The 19,062-nt window shown below is 40.7% G+C and overlaps 1 protein-coding gene across 1 annotated transcript in view; it reads right to left on the bottom strand.

Annotated features, from left to right (window-relative positions):
• Window positions 1–2,861: 2,861 nt before the first annotated feature.
• The window catches only part of LOC149837026 (uncharacterized), a 37,524-nt gene continuing 21,323 nt past the window's right edge, over window positions 2,862–19,062 (bottom strand). The window contains exons 17-25 of the mRNA XM_090007210.1: window positions 12,989–13,147; window positions 12,792–12,895; window positions 12,121–12,296; window positions 11,846–12,035; window positions 11,644–11,743; window positions 11,358–11,526; window positions 10,711–10,793; window positions 10,548–10,624; window positions 2,862–3,473 (exon numbers count right to left, since the gene is read on the bottom strand). Of these exons, the coding sequence (XP_089863336.1) occupies window positions 3,302–3,473; window positions 10,548–10,624; window positions 10,711–10,793; window positions 11,358–11,526; window positions 11,644–11,743; window positions 11,846–12,035; window positions 12,121–12,296; window positions 12,792–12,895; window positions 12,989–13,147 (1,230 nt within the window). The 3' untranslated portion in view covers window positions 2,862–3,301. The remainder of the gene's footprint in view (window positions 3,474–10,547; window positions 10,625–10,710; window positions 10,794–11,357; window positions 11,527–11,643; window positions 11,744–11,845; window positions 12,036–12,120; window positions 12,297–12,791; window positions 12,896–12,988; window positions 13,148–19,062) is intronic.

The raw sequence follows: 19,062 nt of genomic DNA, 5'->3' as shown, positions 1-19,062 counted from the left end.
TATATATATATATATATATATATATATATATATATATATATATATATATATATATATATATATATATATATATATATATATAAAACTTAATTGAGAAAGTTGTTATTGTATAAGGTAGCTATCTGTTTCTTTAGGGTGATCTTATAGAGGGCAAGCGATAGCTCTATAGTTGGCGCCAGATCAATTTCTCTGTGTAAAAAAAATATACTCAGCTTTAGGGATGGCAGTTGATCAGGAGAAATGAAAATTTGTCCAAACCTGCTCCATTTGGGGCAAGGATGGAGGAACACCAAACGGAAAATGGAACAGGGATGAAAGTGAAAATCAAAACCCACGCAGGGATGGCGGCGAGGTGGATTTACTCTTTCCCTTGATCCATCACGCCCCTGATTTTCGTTATTAAATTTACTAATATACCTTTAATATTTTATAAAATAATATTTAAATCCCTTATATATATTTGTTTCCTAACCCGGAAGTTCCAGTGAATCGGAAAGAAATGAGAATCCGTCTGTACACATCCCATTTGGGATGGGGATAGAGGACATAAAACGGTGAATGAACCGACGCTGGAGATGAAAATCAAAACCTGTGCCGGATAAAGGAAAAAATTTTGAGATGGGGCAGAGGTGGATAGCTTGTCTCCCGCTCTCGCCCAGATCCACTGCCATCCCTACACAGCTTTGGCTTGTGGGGTTTAGCACGGCCTTCCACTGTAGCCTGTTATCACGTGAGCAGACCCTGTGATCATCATCTTATTACAACTTGGGACTAATTTTGAGAATCAAAGTTGCTTGAGTATCATACAAGTTAATCAGTGCTGGTCATGAATGAGCAAGCAAGCTTGAGATCTTGGGTGGACTGGCTGAATTCTGTGGATCTTGTGTTGTTCGACCACCAAAATCACTTCCTTTCAATTGTTGACAATTCAAGTATTCTAAAAGGGCAGTTGTTTTCCTTATTTTTCATATACATCTTTAAGAAAAAATAATTTTATGTTGTATTCGTGCATACATTTTTAATGGATACATTAATTTTATTTGTTCTCATAATAAGACTTTGAGATAAACTTTACTTATCTAAGAGCTCTTCTCTGTGGGGCAAGATATCATCATAATTTAATTTAAGACTGTTCATGCATGCAGACAAGATTGTAGTGTAGGGTCTGGGTCTGGGTCTGGGTCTGGATCTGGATCTGTTATGTGCAAGATTGATAATGGATGTCTCACCAAACCCTTTGATTTTCACCCCAACTCCTTCAGCCTCATAAACACCATAGAGGCACAGACTCTATATCAGCTAGGAGTCGGATCATCACTGGTTCTAACAAACCTGATTCAGCCTTTGATGCACTGTAGGGTCTGGGTCTGAGTATGGGTATGGGTCCGAGCAAACAAATAGATATTGAAACCAGGCTAAGCCTTGAGAACATAGTTCATATTTAATTAAGCTGGTGTGGTTGCCAAGTCTTGCACGATTGGACCTGTATGCGGATCGAGAGTCTGAATCCGATTAGAATTTTACCTTGGTTGGTCTAGATTTTGCAAGTTGGACTCTGTTTTGGAAACCGACCTGAAAGCAATTCATTATAAAATACCACCTCTCTATATTATAACATTTAATCATTCTTCTGCGCATGCATGAACATAGTCTTAAATTAAATTAAGATGATATGCACGAATATAGCTTTAGAGGAGGAGGAGTTTTTCTTAAGAGATCAGAAAGAAGCACCCGGTGTATTTAGGGCTGTCAACAGGTTGGGTTTGGTTTGGACTCAGGTGGAACCAAACTTGGATCAGATTTTCGGCTATGGCATCGGGTCAAGACCCGATTCTAATCGAAAAACCATATGTGGACCCGATAAGAACTACATGAACCAAAACCTGGACCATACCCAGTAAAACCATATTTTTTTATCATTTTTACATTGAAAAATTGCAGGTCTTAATCAGAATTCGGGTCGTGTCCGGGTCTGGTAATAAATTTCACAAACTATACCCAGGTTCATGTATTAATCGGACCTTCGGGTCCAGACCTGGGTCTTCTTATTTATCACCATACCTGGACCCTATAGGTTCAGGTCAGGTCCGAGTAAAACAGGCCTGTTGACACCCCTAAGTGTATTACCAAAGGGCGGGTTGGGACCAACGGTGGCTCCGCTTGTCTGGCAGGAGCAGTTAGTGCATGTCACCTTGTGTTGGGACGTTGCAAGTTGGAATCCCAATGGTATATGGTTGTATAACTGGTAGGGGTCTGACTAACCCCAGCTTTCTCTATAAAAAAAAACAGAGCAGGTTGGGTGTTATACCTTGTTTGTGAAGAGAGGCTGCTCACTGCAGATCGAATTCAGCACTGGGTGTCTCTCTCGCCAACCTATGTCTTACGTGCAGGTCTTCTACTTTTATAACTCACTATGGCTATAAAAAATTTGACTGGAGTAGTTATTTGTTAGATCCTTTTTGGTAATCAATATTATTGAAATTGCAAAATAAATATTATTTGTATGAGACTCATCTTATTCCAAGATAAAAGTTACTAGCATGAGAAATTCAATGACATTAAGGTTAAGTGTTTATCTAAATATTTTTTAAAACGATAATTTGAGCAATTTTTTAAAAAGTTAAATGTTTATATAAATATTTTTAAACTGAGACATCTAAAAGTAAATCTTCCATATGTTAAGAGTCTATATGTAGATTACATTTTGCATAAAAGATAATCCATGTGATTGCACCAGATCCGAACTCAGGTGGGCAAGGGGGACCTCAAGGGTTTTACCAACCGGCCGGCGATGGGGGAGCTTTTCCCTTGGATTATCAAAAAAACAAAAATTGTAATGGCATGTTTGGGAGTTAATAAAATGAACAAAAGGAATTCCGATAAACGACTGTTGCACTTTCATACGTGGGACAGTACCAAGACATTTAATGAAATAGCAGGGCGCATTATTATCACCTCAAAGTTTCACAAGATGGCAAAATAAACAAAAAACAAACGGGATTTTTCTGACATTCGAATTTTGGTGTAGAATTTGATGCACAGAATGCTTTTACAAAAATGTCAAAATCTTTCCCGTACCAACTGTTGAGATCATCCATACAGTTGCAGCACATGATCAAGTATTGGCAAAATATGGATCAATGTCTTCAAGTACAACAGCTGGCCACATCGAGGGTGAGAACTACGCCTCAGAAGATGATAAGGAGGAGCACATGAGATAGAGTGCACAACTTTTCAGATCATGGGATCACCGTTGATCACATCCCAAGCTTAAAACTTCACCCTGTTCTCGAAGCTGACTTCAGTTGATCTTTGCCTTGGGCTTCCTGGGCCTAAGAACGAACCAGAGCACAGCCAAGACAACTAAAAATGCAGGGATTGTGGATGCATCGACTTCAACATGCACCTTCCGTTGCTTCGTGCAGTGGATCGGACTTAATGCTGCAATAGTAGCATTTGCTGTCTCCATGAACCTGCAGAAAGAATAGGTTAAACAGCATAAAACTGACAATGGAGATAAAAAAAAAAACTCGAAGTTTCTGACACTTCGCCAAGTTTCCAAATGGCGACTATAATTTAGAATTTTCAATCAAGGAATTCATACATCACCTCCATTGCATGAATTCTATACTGACATGGTTAAAACATTCGACTTAGGGCAACCAAAAAAATTCCCATGTCACATAGATACAGATGTGGGAGCAGGACACTGGATATGCTTGGTACCATACAATAATTTTCAAAATTTAGGACACAGGATACGGTCGTACACACACATAGATGTACGTATGTAAAAAACAACAATTCTAAATCACTACAGTTAGGAACATCAAATAATGAAACTAAGTTGAAATTGAAATGTAATGTAATCGATGGCAAATTTTAAAAGAAAAAAAAAACTCATGAATACAAAATAAGTAAATAAAATCATAAATGAAAATAGATAAAGTTAATGACAAAATCTTGATTGTATGTGAAACTGGCATGACTGTCCATGATGTGTCCTGTCGTGTCAACACGGGACACACATGCTAAGTGAAGTGTCCGTGTGACAGACAATTTCCAATAAAGGTAGGATAAAGTAGAGGGTAGTATCAGGTACAAGGTCTTCCCTGTTTATGTACACAAGGCTAAGTCCACATCCAGCATAAGTCACACTTTCCTCCTTCACATGCAAAAGGACGATTCTGTTCCAGTTGTGTTGATGCAACTCAGCTAGGATCCTGTCCTAATGTTAGGTTATAACTTTAATCCAACTTCAATAGCTAGATCAATTAATATTAGTCCAAACATTTCAATAAGCACCACCTATAATTTAGTCGAAAAGAAAGAAAATCTGTACATTTTTTTATAACTTGAATTGGCAATCAAGCAATCTAGAGCTCAGGATTTGTCAAAAATTTACAATTCTAGCCACTTGACCGTCAAGCACCACACACTATATTGCTCACTTAATGTTGCAAATATATCCTCACTTTTAGCAACTGATCATGTAACGCCCCAAATTTCAAACTTGCGAATCTTTTCAGAAAAACAGGCAAGAGACTAGAAATATCTCTTTCCTTCAGAGTTTGTTTATGAAATCAGCGAAAGATTTTTCTTTTGTTAAAAGAACCAAAACTCACAAAATTAGGTTATCCTAAAGAAAATTCGTTACAAAACCCAAAGCGTCCAGAACGCGAGCTAAGAGCAGGAAGAAGAAGTCTTGAAGTCATCTTGCAATCACGTCATCGCCCGTAGTGTACCTAATCATCACCTGTACTCATAGAATGGGTTAGTTTCGCGAAAAACTAGTAAGTGCACAAGAGAGACTACAGGAAACTCAATTAAGTACATTTAATTCAGTATGTTGAGCAGTTTAAAGCAGATATGCAGTTAAACAGGTAAGCAGTACAACAGGGTAAGCAGTGCAAACGAGTAAGTAGTGCAAACGGGTAAGCGGTTCAAAGTAAGTAAGCAACGCAACTGCCATAACATAGCATACGATTCAATTGATCGTAGGTTGTGAACCACCGCGCAACAAGTTTGTTTTCGTTCCTAGAACGAGGTCTCTGCATCTAATCTAGGTCATCGTTTATCGCTCTCACTACTTCTAACAAACGCTTTGTCCTGAACAACCTTAAACTATTCCCATCTCTCAAGGCCTTACGCGGCTAACTGTCACCGATTATGACTCACTAAGGCGTCATACTTTCTCAGAAAAGCTCACCCGTTCGTAGAAGGTCCAAAACATGATCATGATCTAAAATCGCTAAAGATATGATTCTCACATCAGGGATCAGTGTGTAATCATGCTAAAGCAGAAAGCCAAAACTATAGATTCATAACTGGCTATCTCAAACAATCTCAGAAGATCATCACAGCTCACCATGACTATTTATGGTAAGCAAAAACACAAGATCTACGTCGGATTGCTCGGTCCGAGAGATATACGACCTGACAAGGAATTACCGCCCTAGAGGGTACACCTGGTCTTGGACCATACACTTCCTCACAGGAGTTCAGCGTCTTCGCGGCTACCCGTTCGTGGACAGTGTACATCCTTACAGAGATTCTACCGCTTTAGCCGGATTACCAGATCTGGGAAATGTACAACCTCACAAGGAATTCTGCCCTAGATGGTATACCTGGTCTTGGACCATACATACCCTCACAGTGAGACCCTTGGGAAGTCGGTTCCCAACAAATGTCATATCCAATGAAAATCATTGTGATACACGCATCAACACAAATGACCGCTCTCAGGGTCGATAGCCACTATTACAATCAACAAGATCAACGCTTGATCATCTGGTCTGAGAAATGTATAACCTCACAAGGAATTCCACCCTAAATGGTATACCTGGTCTTGGACCATACACTTCCTCACAGGAGTTCACCGTCTTTGTGGCTACCCGTTCGTGGACAGTGTACATCCTCACAGAGAATCTACCACTCTAGCTGGTTACCTGATCTTGATCATACAGGCCCTCGCAGATAATCCTTTGGAGATCAGGTCCTCAACAGACACCCTACTCAGTGATACATGCATCAATACAGTCGATTGCTCCAAACAATTGACCGCTCTTGGGTCAGTAGCCACCCATATGGGCACAAGCATGAATATCAGCAATATGTAGTGTATCACTGCACATAGTAAAACAAAACACACGAGAACATGCAGATATGGCAATCCAGCTGATTCTATAGGCGAAGAGTAACTAACTTTATCTGACAACCAAACAAAACAATTGAATAAGACAAACACTCATAACAATGCTCGTAATACATACAATTATCATCAAATGGCTCAGTCCATCAGCAAGTAATTCATAAGCAATCATACGGCAGCAGTTATATCACAATATGTAAGCAGCTTATAAGACAAGCGGCCACATCAATCCTAGTTGCCACCAGTTCGTAGATTACGAGCTGTATGCAATCACATCAATCATAAGAGATACAAGCCAACAAGTGCTACATTACAATAAGCATCAAACAGTTCGACCAAGGGGTAAAGCAAATCACATGCTAATATGTAGCAACATAATGTTATTATTATAAGCATTTAACTAGTATGAGAAGCTAGATGTTACTTAGCAAAGAACTGCGTAAGCAATTTAACAACTAGAGTAATGCCTCGACAGGCGGGTACAGCTCAACGAGTAGCATACTGAACTACCGAGCAAGCAAGCAATCCACCAGTGTGAACAAACTTTATGTTTCGATATTACTGGTATGCGGGTACGCGCAGGCAAAACGTATAAACAACTGAGACTAGTTCGGGCGTCTGTTATTCTATGTATTTTCAATAACCCGAATAGCTAGTTGAGTCCGCTTCAAAGGGACGACTTTAGCCGAGAGAGGATTCCCCAAATGAGGCAGTGTCACGGATGCATCCAACTTCTGCAGAAGTGTTGAGCTAACTATTGTAGCCCCTTTCCCCTTAACTCCAATGACTGGGGAGGCCGGGTCATTGCCCGTGGGGTAGTTGTTAACAACCTGTCCATTGGAGTTTTGTACCGCTTTGTCCTCTCCCTTGACAGAACAACCAGAAGCGAATGGGTGCATTAGGGGTTATTTAACTAACGACCCATCCTATGTTGTGGTCTTTGAACCATTCAAGCATCTTGCCTGTGAAGGCGAATGTGAGGTCATTTATGTGATTACAGCATTGTGCATTTAACACTATTCGAGGTCGCACGACCGTCTCATCCGATCATCGCAGTACTAGACGTGTCGTGCACGACTACAAGTACTCTAGGATGAAAGGGGTATAGTTCCTCAATAGAAGCCTCAACAGGAGTGTTTCACAAAGATGTAATGTTTATCTTTTGAAACAGTAGTACCTTGTGCCAATATTATGCATGCGATTTTCTAGAATCACATCCGCTATCGAGGTATCTACATGCCTCGCATGACTAGATATCGGCCTCGATAGACGGGATACAGGTTTCTCAACAAAACCCTTGTTAAGAAGTTCGCTCGAACCCCCAATTCGAGATTACTCGAAATATGCCGAATAGACGAACAGAACCAACCAATCACATCCTTCCAAATGCTTCGATTTGGGGCAGTCTTTGATGCTTTTGCGCAGCTCCCTAAAATCTCAAGTCGACTCTGCAGGACTGCGTACACGAAGAGCTAGGATCCTTACGAGGTATCCCTCTCCTTAGACGAAGGTGTATCACCAGCTCCCGATTGAACTCTTGTCTCAAAAGGGAGAGAAAGAGCGGTGAATGCCCGAAGATGCCTTTAAGGCATACGCAAAGAGCGAAAACTTGTGCGTCGTCTGTAATAGCAAGGCAGTAATAACACATATGCAAAAGCAAAAGCCTAAGCGCAAAGCGCGACGGCAAAGCAAAGACGGTAAGGAGAAGTACAATGCAAAATCCTTTGCACAATGCGCGACAGCAAGACAAAGACTGTAAGCAGGAGTAAAACGCAAAAGCCTTATGCGATGCGCGACGGCAAAGTAAAAGACTGTAAGCAGGAGTGCAACGCAAAACCTTTGCGCGATGCACGACGACAAAGTAAAAGACTGTAAGCAAGAGTGCAACGCAAAACCTTTGCGCGATGCGCGACGGCAAAGTAAAAGACTGTAAGTAGAAGTGGAATGCAAAACCTTTGTGCGATGCGCGACGACAAAGTAAAAGACGGTAAGCATGAGTGCAACGCAAAACCTTTATGCAATGCGCGACGGCAAAGTAAAAGACTGTAAGCAGGAGTGCAACGCAAAACCTTTGCGCGATGCGCGACGGCAAAGTAAAAGACAAGGATCGTGAAACCGCGTCCTTGAGTTAAATGCATACTCGTATATATATATATATATATATATATATATATATATATATATATATATATATATATATATATATATATATTTATTTATTTATTTATTTATTTATTTAACGGTCCTTTTTAGTTAATTGAACTCAATTCAATTGTACAAGTCTTCTGTGCAATCTTCCCCTACCTTTGAGAGTTGCAAGTTTGCTGGCGTCTGCGAGTGTAAGCGATGGACGACTCGGGTTGCGGAGCACGAGCAGGATCTGTCGCACGAGCTGCAAAAGTAACGATCTTAGCAAGCTAATACCAAAAATAGAAGGTCAGGGGCACTGTCGCCATCCTGACGTAAGGAAAGCAGAGGCAGAGGCATCGTGCCCTTGCGCACTTGCTATAAGCGCAAGAAGCAGGGGCAGGGGTTGTGAGCCCCTGTCGACCTGCTGTCAGCAAACAACGAGGAGGCAGGGGCCTCACTCCTGCCGACAAAGAGCCACAGAGGCAGGGAGCATGCTCCCTGCCAGCCAGAACAGAAAAGGCGGGGGAGGGAGCAGAGGCTCCCTGCTGAACCTGCCTCAACAGGAAACAGGACAGGGGGCGCAGCCCCCTGCTAGAAACGAGACAGGCAACAAGATCAAGGCAAAGGGGTGAAACCCCCTACCGGAAAAACAAACAAGGTGCAGGGGGCAACGGTCCCCGCCAACCTTGAAGAAATGCGAGGCAGGGTCCAATGACCCTTGCTGCCGAAGAACAGGTGCAGGGGCCATCGGCTCCTGCTGGAAAAGATAAAGGGCAGGGGCCGATGGCCCCTGCTGAAACAGCAAAAAGGGTAGGGGGATTCGGCTCCTGCCGACCTGCCGAGAAACGAGAGGCAGGGGCCAAGGCCCCTACAGGCATATGCTATGCAGGCGACAGGGGGCGTCACCCCTGTCCACAAAGGACAGGCAGGGCTCCAACCCCTGTCGACCTACCAGAAACGACAGGTAGGGGCCCTGCCAATCCAAAAGTTTCAGGCGACAAAGAGAGAGTGAGGGGCAGGGGCTGGAAACCCCTGCGAGTCAATCAACAACAAGCGACAGGGGGGCATCACCCCCTGCCAACCAGTCGGACACAGGCGACAGGGGGCGTCGCCCCTGCCAGCCTGCCAACTGGAAGGGAGGAGAGAAGAAGACGGGGGTGCAGGGAGGGGCTCAACCCCCTCCCCTACCGCAACTGTGAGCAGGGAGGGGCTCGACCACCTCCCCTGCCTTAACAAGGAGCAAGGAGGGTCGGACCCTCCCCTATGCATTGAGACAGAGAGGGGGTTCGACCCTCCCTGGTAAAAGAGAAGGCAGGCAGGGGGCCCAAAACCCCTGTCGAAACCTTTCTTACAGGCGGTAGGGGTTTTACCCCTGCCGACCTGTCGGCAAAGTGGTAGGGGCTTAAGCCCCAGCCGGACGGCTATCCCTTGCCGTAACAGACCGACAGGCAAGGGCTTTGGCCCCTGCCGGTCGACGAAGGGAAGAAGAAAAAGGGAAGAGGAGGCGGTAGAGGGGGTACGCACCTGGGAAGATCGCGGCGACGAGGGAGTCCACGAACGGCCGATGGCGAGGCATGGATGGCCAGACGATCGTCGACGACGATGATCGGGGGTTCACGGCGGTCGCTGATGGTTTCAATCGCTGACGGCTGAAGAAGGGGGGGGGGAGTCGCCGGCGAAGCTCCGGCCTGTCGATGATCGGACGGGAGGTCGCAGGTGGCGGCCTAACAGGATTTTCCGGCAACTCACAGAAGACGAGAGAGTCAGAAGGAGGGGGGTCGCCGATGGGGGTGCTCGGCAACACAGAGGTCGGCAAGGGGGGTCGATCGAGAGAGAGAGAGAGAGAACAGAAGGGGGGAAGGAAGTTTCGAGAGACCTCCTTCCCTTTGTCGCTGCGTGCTTTTATTAGCACGCAGCCGACTAAGCCCGTGACAAATCCGGGTCGGGTCCGGGTTAGGGTCCAACCCGGGCCCAAATAAAAAAAAACTGAGTTGTTACAGATCAAGTTTGATCGGCCAGTGAAACAGCTGGCACCTTCTAGAGAAACAACTGTATGAACCTCAAAGCTATTTTTGATAGTTCCCACCAGATACTGATACAATAAACGACCGCAAACAGGTAGTAAAATGTTAGCTTTCAAGAAGGTGGCAAATTTTCAAAAAGGCAGAAATACAGAAACCATTTTTAGTGTATATGGCAAGGTACTGCAAGTGCACCCTTTTAGTAACTTTTGGGGGCATATGGAAAGCAAGGACTCGTCCCTCACCCTTTGGATGCATCATCGAGTAGAGAGATGAGATTCACAGCATCCCTGTATCGTAGATCACCAGTAGCAGTTGCAATCTGCAGTCAGACAAAAAAAATGTCATACTGAAGAAAGAAAAAACCACGAAAAGATTATGAGTTCAGAAATCCTAAAGTACACTTACTCGTCTCCAGAAGCTAACAACAGAAGAATACTTGTGTATCAGGTTCTGCTCCTGAGATTTGAACAGCTTAAAGGTTTGGGCAGCTGCTCATTATTAAGGAAAGTCTATGAAAGACCAGTTCTTGCAAAGAGGGTGAGCAGAGTTTCCCTTTACACTAACAGATGCCCATGTGCATCTTGTTCACAAATTAGCTTGATATGCCCTCTTTGAAGCCCAGAAGTGCACCCCTCATTAAGTCCAAACTCAATTTTTTGAAATATGGTGCTAACCCGCCATATTTTCATGTTAGTCTGCTTTGTTTTCAAAAGAGCATATATATTAAGCTGAAGGTTTGCATATGTTCATAGCCCTCATTCAGCAATTATGCAAATACTAGAAGAAAGATTTTTCGTTTTTTATGTTTGCTATTTTACTTTGCGATCAGGATAATTGGCAACTATGATCCTAGGAACCATCAACACATTTGCAAGTGATACCTATCGTAGAGACTGAAAGCTTTATTGCCGAATCTTACAGTCTTACAAGATTTGGTGAACCAAAAACTCCTCGATAGATGGTAACCACCAAGCAAGAATGCCACAAGTATCCAGCTAACCACACAAATGCATGAGCCCTTAGATGCTAGTTTACAAGTTACAGAAGGATACTTGTCCTCTCCATAATAAGGAGACGAATGGCTTCGTTCATGAGTTGTAGTGACTCATCCAGGGCAGTCATGATGTAGCTCCTAGCAATTGTATCAGATTGGAACTGCGAGGTAAGCCAGCCTTGAGAAGTAATGGAATAAGGATTGCATCCAACAGACCAAATCCAATCCTACACATGATGGCATTAAAAAAGTTACACTAGCAAGCTGCTGATGAAGAAACAAAAATCAAAAAAACCCTTTCCCACATCCTAATTTTTTAGAACGTCAATTAAAAGATGTTTTACCTCCATTGCATTTTCATGAGCATGACTGTAAACCAGGTGAAGAGGGAGCAATCCAGCTAGATGTTCAGCAGTAGCAGCCAAAGCAGCTTTAACAGGCATTCTGTTGAAACACAAACAAGTTGCAGGAACATGTGCCAACTTTTAAAACAACTTTGGTAAAGAAGAGATTTTTTTTATTTCTTGCAAGTAACAGTACTCCAACCTTAAATCCCACAAAAGTGACTGTCCATTACACTGAAGATGGCTCTCAAAAGATGAAGAACTTGACTGGACAACAATGACCATATCAGAAAGCGCCTTGGCTTGATAGTACTTGTCCACTAAGATTGGATCAGCGTGTATAAACCAGAAAATGGGAACTTCCAGAGTAGTTCTGCTATAGGGATGTTTCCCTGCACAAATGGAAGCATGTTAAGGTTATTCAAGGAAGCAAGAGACACGTCACTAGAAAAAAAAGATTTGTATGGTGGCAGGAACCTTTAAATGAACCATGTTCGTTTAAACTCCTCAACTGATGCTGAAGAATCAAGGAATCAAGATATGATCTAACTGTTGATCTGTAGGTTGCGTTCACAAGCAACAATGGGACAGCTGCTGCACGTCGTGCAACTGAGAAAGCCATTGCTAAAGCAAGATCGTCCGAGAGAGTCAGCCTGCCAAGTTACAGAATAAGTACAGTTAAACAAGTTTTTATAAATGCAAGCAACCTCTCTAGCTTTCTCCATGTTCGTGACATTAAAGTTTGAAGGATCCTCATGCCAAGAGAAACAACATGTACAAGCAATTTAGGCTACGGATGAACCTGGAAATTAGCTTTTGAGACCAGCATTTCATGTAAAACCAAAATGATTCGGGCTAGAGTCCTCAACACTTACCCCACATAACCAAGCTCAAACAATTGATTGAAACTTTGGCTGAGAACAAGTACTCTCATACTTGCTATTGCCAAACAGACAAAATTATGAATATTGATACACAGAATGGTGATGCTTACATGAAAAAATAATGGTAGAATCAGTATTCAAAACCAAGATCCTTTGACTAAGATAGTGCAACTTTATCGATAAAGCTACCACTTCCAACCCCCAAATAACTTAAAAAAACATTGAACTTTTTACCGAAAATGACACAAATAACTCAGTACTTACATATGTGGACTAAACTGAGGAGTTTGAGACGGCAACAACAAAGATGAGAGACCATCCATGATAGACTTAAGATCTACCGGCAGTTTATCAATCCGTGATATTTTCTGCAAGACAAGGATACAAAAGATCAAAAAGAAGAGGGTTGCCTATGAACGCAAGTGAGGGAATGAGAATGCATGAACAGAGCAGAAGAATACCTCCTGGGTGATAAAAAATAGTTGAAAAGATATCTTCTCATAGTGATGATATGCCCCATCAGTAGTTGAAGGTGAAATGACATGCCTCATAGATCCCCAAAGTGTAGCACCTAGATGAGCAAGAAAAGCATCTCTTGCAACAGTGTAATTGTGAAACTCCTTCAATGCAGAAAAAGAATGTCATGTTGGGAGCATAGATTGTTCAAAGAAAAAGAAAAAACCATAGAGCCAATAAAATAGACTAAATCTAAAAGTGAGGAGACACGGGCATTTTAAAGTTCTCAACCAATTAGTATACCTAGTTATTGTAATGAAAATAGCGGAAGCACCAATAATCCAAAGATCTCTTTAAAAGAGTCAAACAAAAAGCCAAGAACACAAGCACGTAAAGTGCACAAATAACCCACTAAGGGGTGAAATGACTAAAGGCAAAAAGGTATTATTGAAGAGAGAGACAAAGTGGCTGAAAAGCCTTATCTTTACAAGAGGGAAAGCTCCTCTATTTATAGAAGAGCCAACATATTAGAGAGGGACCACAAAAGGGCTCCCTTCTAGTCGTTGGGAGCCCCAACGGTCATAAATGTGACCGTTGGGGCCCCAACGACTAGATGGGTGGGGCCCTTTAGTGGTCCAATTACAATAAAACAAAAAAAGAAAAAAGGAAAAATAAAAAGATAAAAAGAAAGAAAAAAGAAAAACCTAAAACAAAATTTACAAGGTAATTTACCAAAACACCCCTATCGGGTATTTGGATGGACATGAAAAAAAGATATATGTATATATATACATATATGTATATACATATAAGTATATATATATAAGTATATATCTATACACATTTTAACACGCCTCCTCAAACTTTACGGGGAGAAGACCGAAAGTTTGCCAAGAAGAAACATAAAACGCGAAGTTGGAAGCGCTTTGGTGAAGAAGTCAGCCAACTGATATTCTGAAGTAACAAATGGTAGTGTGATGGTTCCTCTGAAAAAATCGTCTCGAATATAGTGGCAATCCATTTCAATATGCTTGGTTCGCTCGTGAAATGTATGATTGCTAGCGGTGTAAGCGCTCTTGTTATCACAACACATCTTGATGGAAGAAGAAATGAGGATGCCTATGTCATAGAGGAGACTTCTAAGCCACACAATTTTCATAGTTGTCATCGCGATGGACCGATATTCAGCTTCAGTGGATGATAGAGAAACTTTTTGTTGCTTCTTACATCTCCACGAAATGAGAGATTCTCCTAAAAAAAATGCAAAAACCAGTAGTTGAGATTCGATCATTGGGATTTTCCCCCCAATATGCATCAGTATAAGTAGTTAATTCAAGAGATGAAGAAGAGGATAAAAAAGCCCTTTGGAGATGGAGTTTTTGATATATCGCACAATCCACATCACGGTCGCCATGTGAACTGTAGTAGGGGCATGCTGAAATTGACTTGCAGCATGAACCGCATGAGCAATATCCGGACGGGTAATGGATAAGTAAGTAAGTGATCCAATCAATTGCTGATAGGGGGGTAGGATCCTCAAGAAGAATGCTATCCTCATGTCTCAACTTTGCATTTATAACTTCAGAAGTTTCAACTTTCTTTTCTTCTGAAACTCCTGATTTGGTACAGATGTCTGCTGCTAATTTCATTTGAGATAAAAATATATCCTCGACGAGAATATGTCACTTCAATACCTAAAAAATATCTCAAAAACCCCAAGTCAGACATATCAAAAGTTTTCTTTAACATGGACTTGACATCATTTACTCCCTTTTTGTCATTTCCAATGATGATCATATTATCAACCTAAAGAAGTAGAATAACAATGGAGTCACCTGTTTTTTTAACAAAAATAGCAATGTCAGTATAACAAGAAATAAAACCCAAATTGATTAATACATTACTAAACTTGTCATACCAAGCTTTGGGAGCTTGCTTAAGACCATATAATGCCTTTTTTTAATTTCAAAATTTTACCATTTAAATTCATGTCAGGCGGTGGTTTTGTGAAATTGTCTATGAAGAGACAATACACATACGAGCATAAATACTTTATAAAAGAAGTGCACGAAAGCACTCTCACAACACTTGAACAAAATACGCAAAAAGCGTAAAAACAATGAACATGCAATAATGCATGTATTTTATAGAATGAGCAAATGCTTGAGACTCTCAAGCTTAAGGATTTACAAGGGGGAACACCCCTATTTATACAAAATGAAAGGAGTGCAAAGGGGGCTCCCAAAGGAGTCGTTGGGGAGCCCCCAACGGTCACATTTGTGACCGTTGGGGGGCCCCAACGACTCTATTGGGGGACCCTCAATGCACTTTATGAAAAAATATTAAAAACAAAAAACAAAAAATAAAGAAATGTAAAATGCAAAAATAAATTACAACATATTCCAAAATGGAATATGCGCAAGATTACAAGAATACCCTTTTAGAGTAAGAAATAAAAATATGAATAAATATATATATTTATATATGTAGAGATACATATACATATAATATATTATATGTATATGTATCTCTAAGTACATAAGTATATATATTTATACTTACAACATGTTTTTGGAGATACATTTTAACACCCCCCCTCAAACTTACGGTGTGATAACCGCAAGTTTGTCAAGAGCGAACATAGTGCTTTTGTGAAGAAGTCTGCAAGTTGATACTCAGACGTCATGTATGGTAGATCAATGATCTTCTTCAAATATTCTTCTCTGACATAGTGACAGTCTATTTCTATATGCTTTGTTCGCTCGTGAAAGGTGTGATTCTTGGCAATATAAATTGTGCTTTTATTGTCACAGCACAGCTTTGTTGGTTCTCTGATCAGTACTCTCATATCTTCCAAAAGGCGTCAAATCCATACAATATCCATGGTAGTGGATGCCATGGCTCTATATTTGGCTTCGGTGGATGACAGAGAGACCTTCTGTTGCTTTTTACATCGCCATGAGATCAAGGACTCACCTAAGAAAACACAAAAGCCAGTGGTGGAGTGACGGTTACTAGGGTCACCTCCCCAATTTGAGTCAGTATAAGCAAGTAATTTCAATTCAGAAGAAGAAGATAGAAATACTCCCTTATTCACAGTTCCCTTCAAATATCTGATGATGCGAAGCACAACACTCATATGAACGGTTGTAGGAGCGTGCTGACTGACTGGCGATGTGTATAGCATGTGACAAATCAGGTCGAGTAATGCTAAGATACATTAAAGAACCTACCAACTGCCTGTAAGGAGTAGGATCGGTTAGAGGAACACCGTCGTCAATCTTCATTTTTGCTCCCACAACTTCAGAAGTTTCGCATACTTTGTCATCAGAAATTCCTGACCTGTCAATAATCTCGCAAGCAAGTTTAGACTGAGATAGAAAATAACCACGTTGCGAATAGGCAACCTCAATTCCAAGAAAATATGTCAGAAAACCCAAGTCTGACATCTCAAATTTTGAAGTCAAGACGGACTTAATGCCCTTGACTCCTTGAACATCATCACCTGTAATTAACATGTCATCAACATATAGTAATAATATCACAATCCCTGCCTTAGATTTTCTAGTAAATAGAGCAGTGTCAGTATAACATGAGGAGAAACCATTTTCCAGCATTACACTGGTAAATATGTCATACCAGGCTTTGGGGGCATGTTTCAAACCATAGAGGGTCTTTCGAAGACGAAGAACTTTATCTTTAGGAATCTTCATGCCTGGTGGAGCATCCATATACACTTCTTCATTAAGATCACCATTTAAAAAAGCATTTTTCACATCCATTTGAAAAATATTCCAATTTTTAATAGATGTAATAGTGATAAGACATCTAACTGTAACCATTCGGGCTATAGGAGCAAAAGTTTTTTCATAATCAATTTCATACTCTTGCCCATACCCTTTTGCAACTAAGCGAGCTTTATACCTTTCAAGGGATCCGTCGCTCTTAGTTTTAACCTTAAAAACCCATCGACAACCTATAGTTTTCTTTTCTATGGGTAGAGTTTGAAAATCCCAAGTTTCAGCATTTTTAAGAGCATTAAGTTCATTTTGCATAGCTTCTTATCATTCTATACATTTTTGAGCTTCTTCAAAATTTCCTGGTTCAAAATAAGAATGAATGGAACTAAGACAAGCCCTATATCGGGGTGAAAATGAATCAAAAGAGACAAAACGAGTTGGAGGTCTCCTATTCCTCTCAGATCTTCGGTGATCGAGAGCAGGAACAAGTTCACTATATTAATCAATAGCACTTCTAAAGGTGTCTTGGTTTCTGCGTGAGTAGGTTATTGGATCACTTGAAATTTTGTTTTCTTGTTCATTGAGTGGGTTATGTTCTTCAATATCACCATCAATTTCCTCATCATGGTTTGATGATACATCATCATCACTAGATATATCATCATTACTAGACAATAACTCAAAAAGGAAGGAGCAATCAAAATTTTCTTGTTGAGAAACATTTTTTCAAATCCACTTTCATTTTCCAAAAAAATTATATTTCTAGAGACATATAACTTATCATCTCGAAGATCACAACAACGAAATCCTTTTTGAGTTTCAGAATATCCAATAAAAGCGCAGGGGATAGCTTTGGGAGAGAGCTTGTCATTTTTATCCGTAAGTATGAAACACTTACACCCGAAGACTCGTAACCTATTATAATCAGGTTCGAGCTTATATAAAATCTCAAAAGGGGATATTTTCCCTAATATCCTAGAAGGTAAGCGATTTATCAGATAAATAGAAGCAAGAGTTGCTTCAGCCCAAAAATTTTTAGGAATGTTTTGGGAAATAAAAAAGGTTCTAGTGGTCTCAATGATATGCCTATGTTTTCTTTCGGCCAACCCATTCTGTTGAGGGGTTTTAGGATAAGATCTTTGGTGAATGATTCTGTGATCCTCAAGATATATTTTAAATTGGTTGGAGAGATATTCTCCTCCAAAATCATTTCTAAAAATCTTCATATTACTGTTGAATTGATTCTTGATCATTGAATGGAAGGTTTTAAAGCATGAAAAAACTTCATGTTTGAACTTAAGAAAAAAGATCCATGAATATCTAGAGAAATCATCCACAAAAATGACATAATAAGAAAAGCCTCCTTTTGAGACAACAGGTGCGGGTCCCCTAACATCGGAATGAACAATTTCAAAGGTTTTAGATGAGAACATAGTTCTTTGCTCAAAAGGTAAACTTTGCATTTTTCCGAGAATACAATCATTACAAGAAAATGAACTTTTACATAGGTCCTTCGCAAAATGTAAATAACATAACTTGGTGATATTAGGATGACCAAGTCTTTTGTGCCACATATTTATATCTTTGTTTCGGGCAACATTACAAAAAGATTTTGGAACTTGAAGAGATTACATATAGTATAAGTCTCCTTTTCTAAAGCCTTTCCCAATCAATTTCTCGGACCGGCGATCCTGTATTAAACATTTATCACACAAAAATTTAATATCGCAACCATGGTCCGAGAGTTGAGAAATAGAGAGAAGGTTTAAGTTTAGTTTAGGTATGAATCTAATTTTTGGAATGAAAAAATCTTGAGTTTCAAAATTACCTATTCCTTTAATTTTAAGAGAGGTTCCATCCGCAGTGGAAACAAAGGATGGAGAAACATTTTTTGAATAGTCGGAAAGCGAAAACACGTTTGGGGACATATGAAAATATGCACCTGAGTCCAAAAGCCAAGAGACTTTACCTGGAAAGGAAGAAGTGGACACGGCGGCACCGGAGGTAGCTCCCTTGAGGAGAGGTTGAAGGGCTTCCACTATTTGATTTAAAGAGAGTGACCCACTTGATGATGCCTCTTCCTTTTGTGGTACACCGGTGGTAGCCATGGCGAGAAGTTTCTTCTATTTGGGACATATGGGCTTGATATGCCCCGGTTATTTACAAAAATGACAAATGATCTTGCTATAGTCTCTCTTTCCTCTTTGTCCACCATCATTTCCTTGATTTTGTGATTTGAAATGAGGAGGACGATAGGTCTTTACATTATTTCTGGGTCTTGATACGGCATTGACCTCATTATTTTCTTCATAATTACAAAGAACCGCAAGAACATTTGA

The sequence above is a fragment of the Nuphar pumila genome, chromosome 5 (genome assembly GCF_984573655.1).
Source record: "Nuphar pumila chromosome 5, dmNupPumi1.hap1.1, whole genome shotgun sequence".
In the NCBI taxonomy this organism is placed as follows: Eukaryota; Viridiplantae; Streptophyta; class Magnoliopsida; order Nymphaeales; family Nymphaeaceae; genus Nuphar; species Nuphar pumila.
This window is presented reverse-complemented; position numbering and strand designations above follow the sequence as displayed.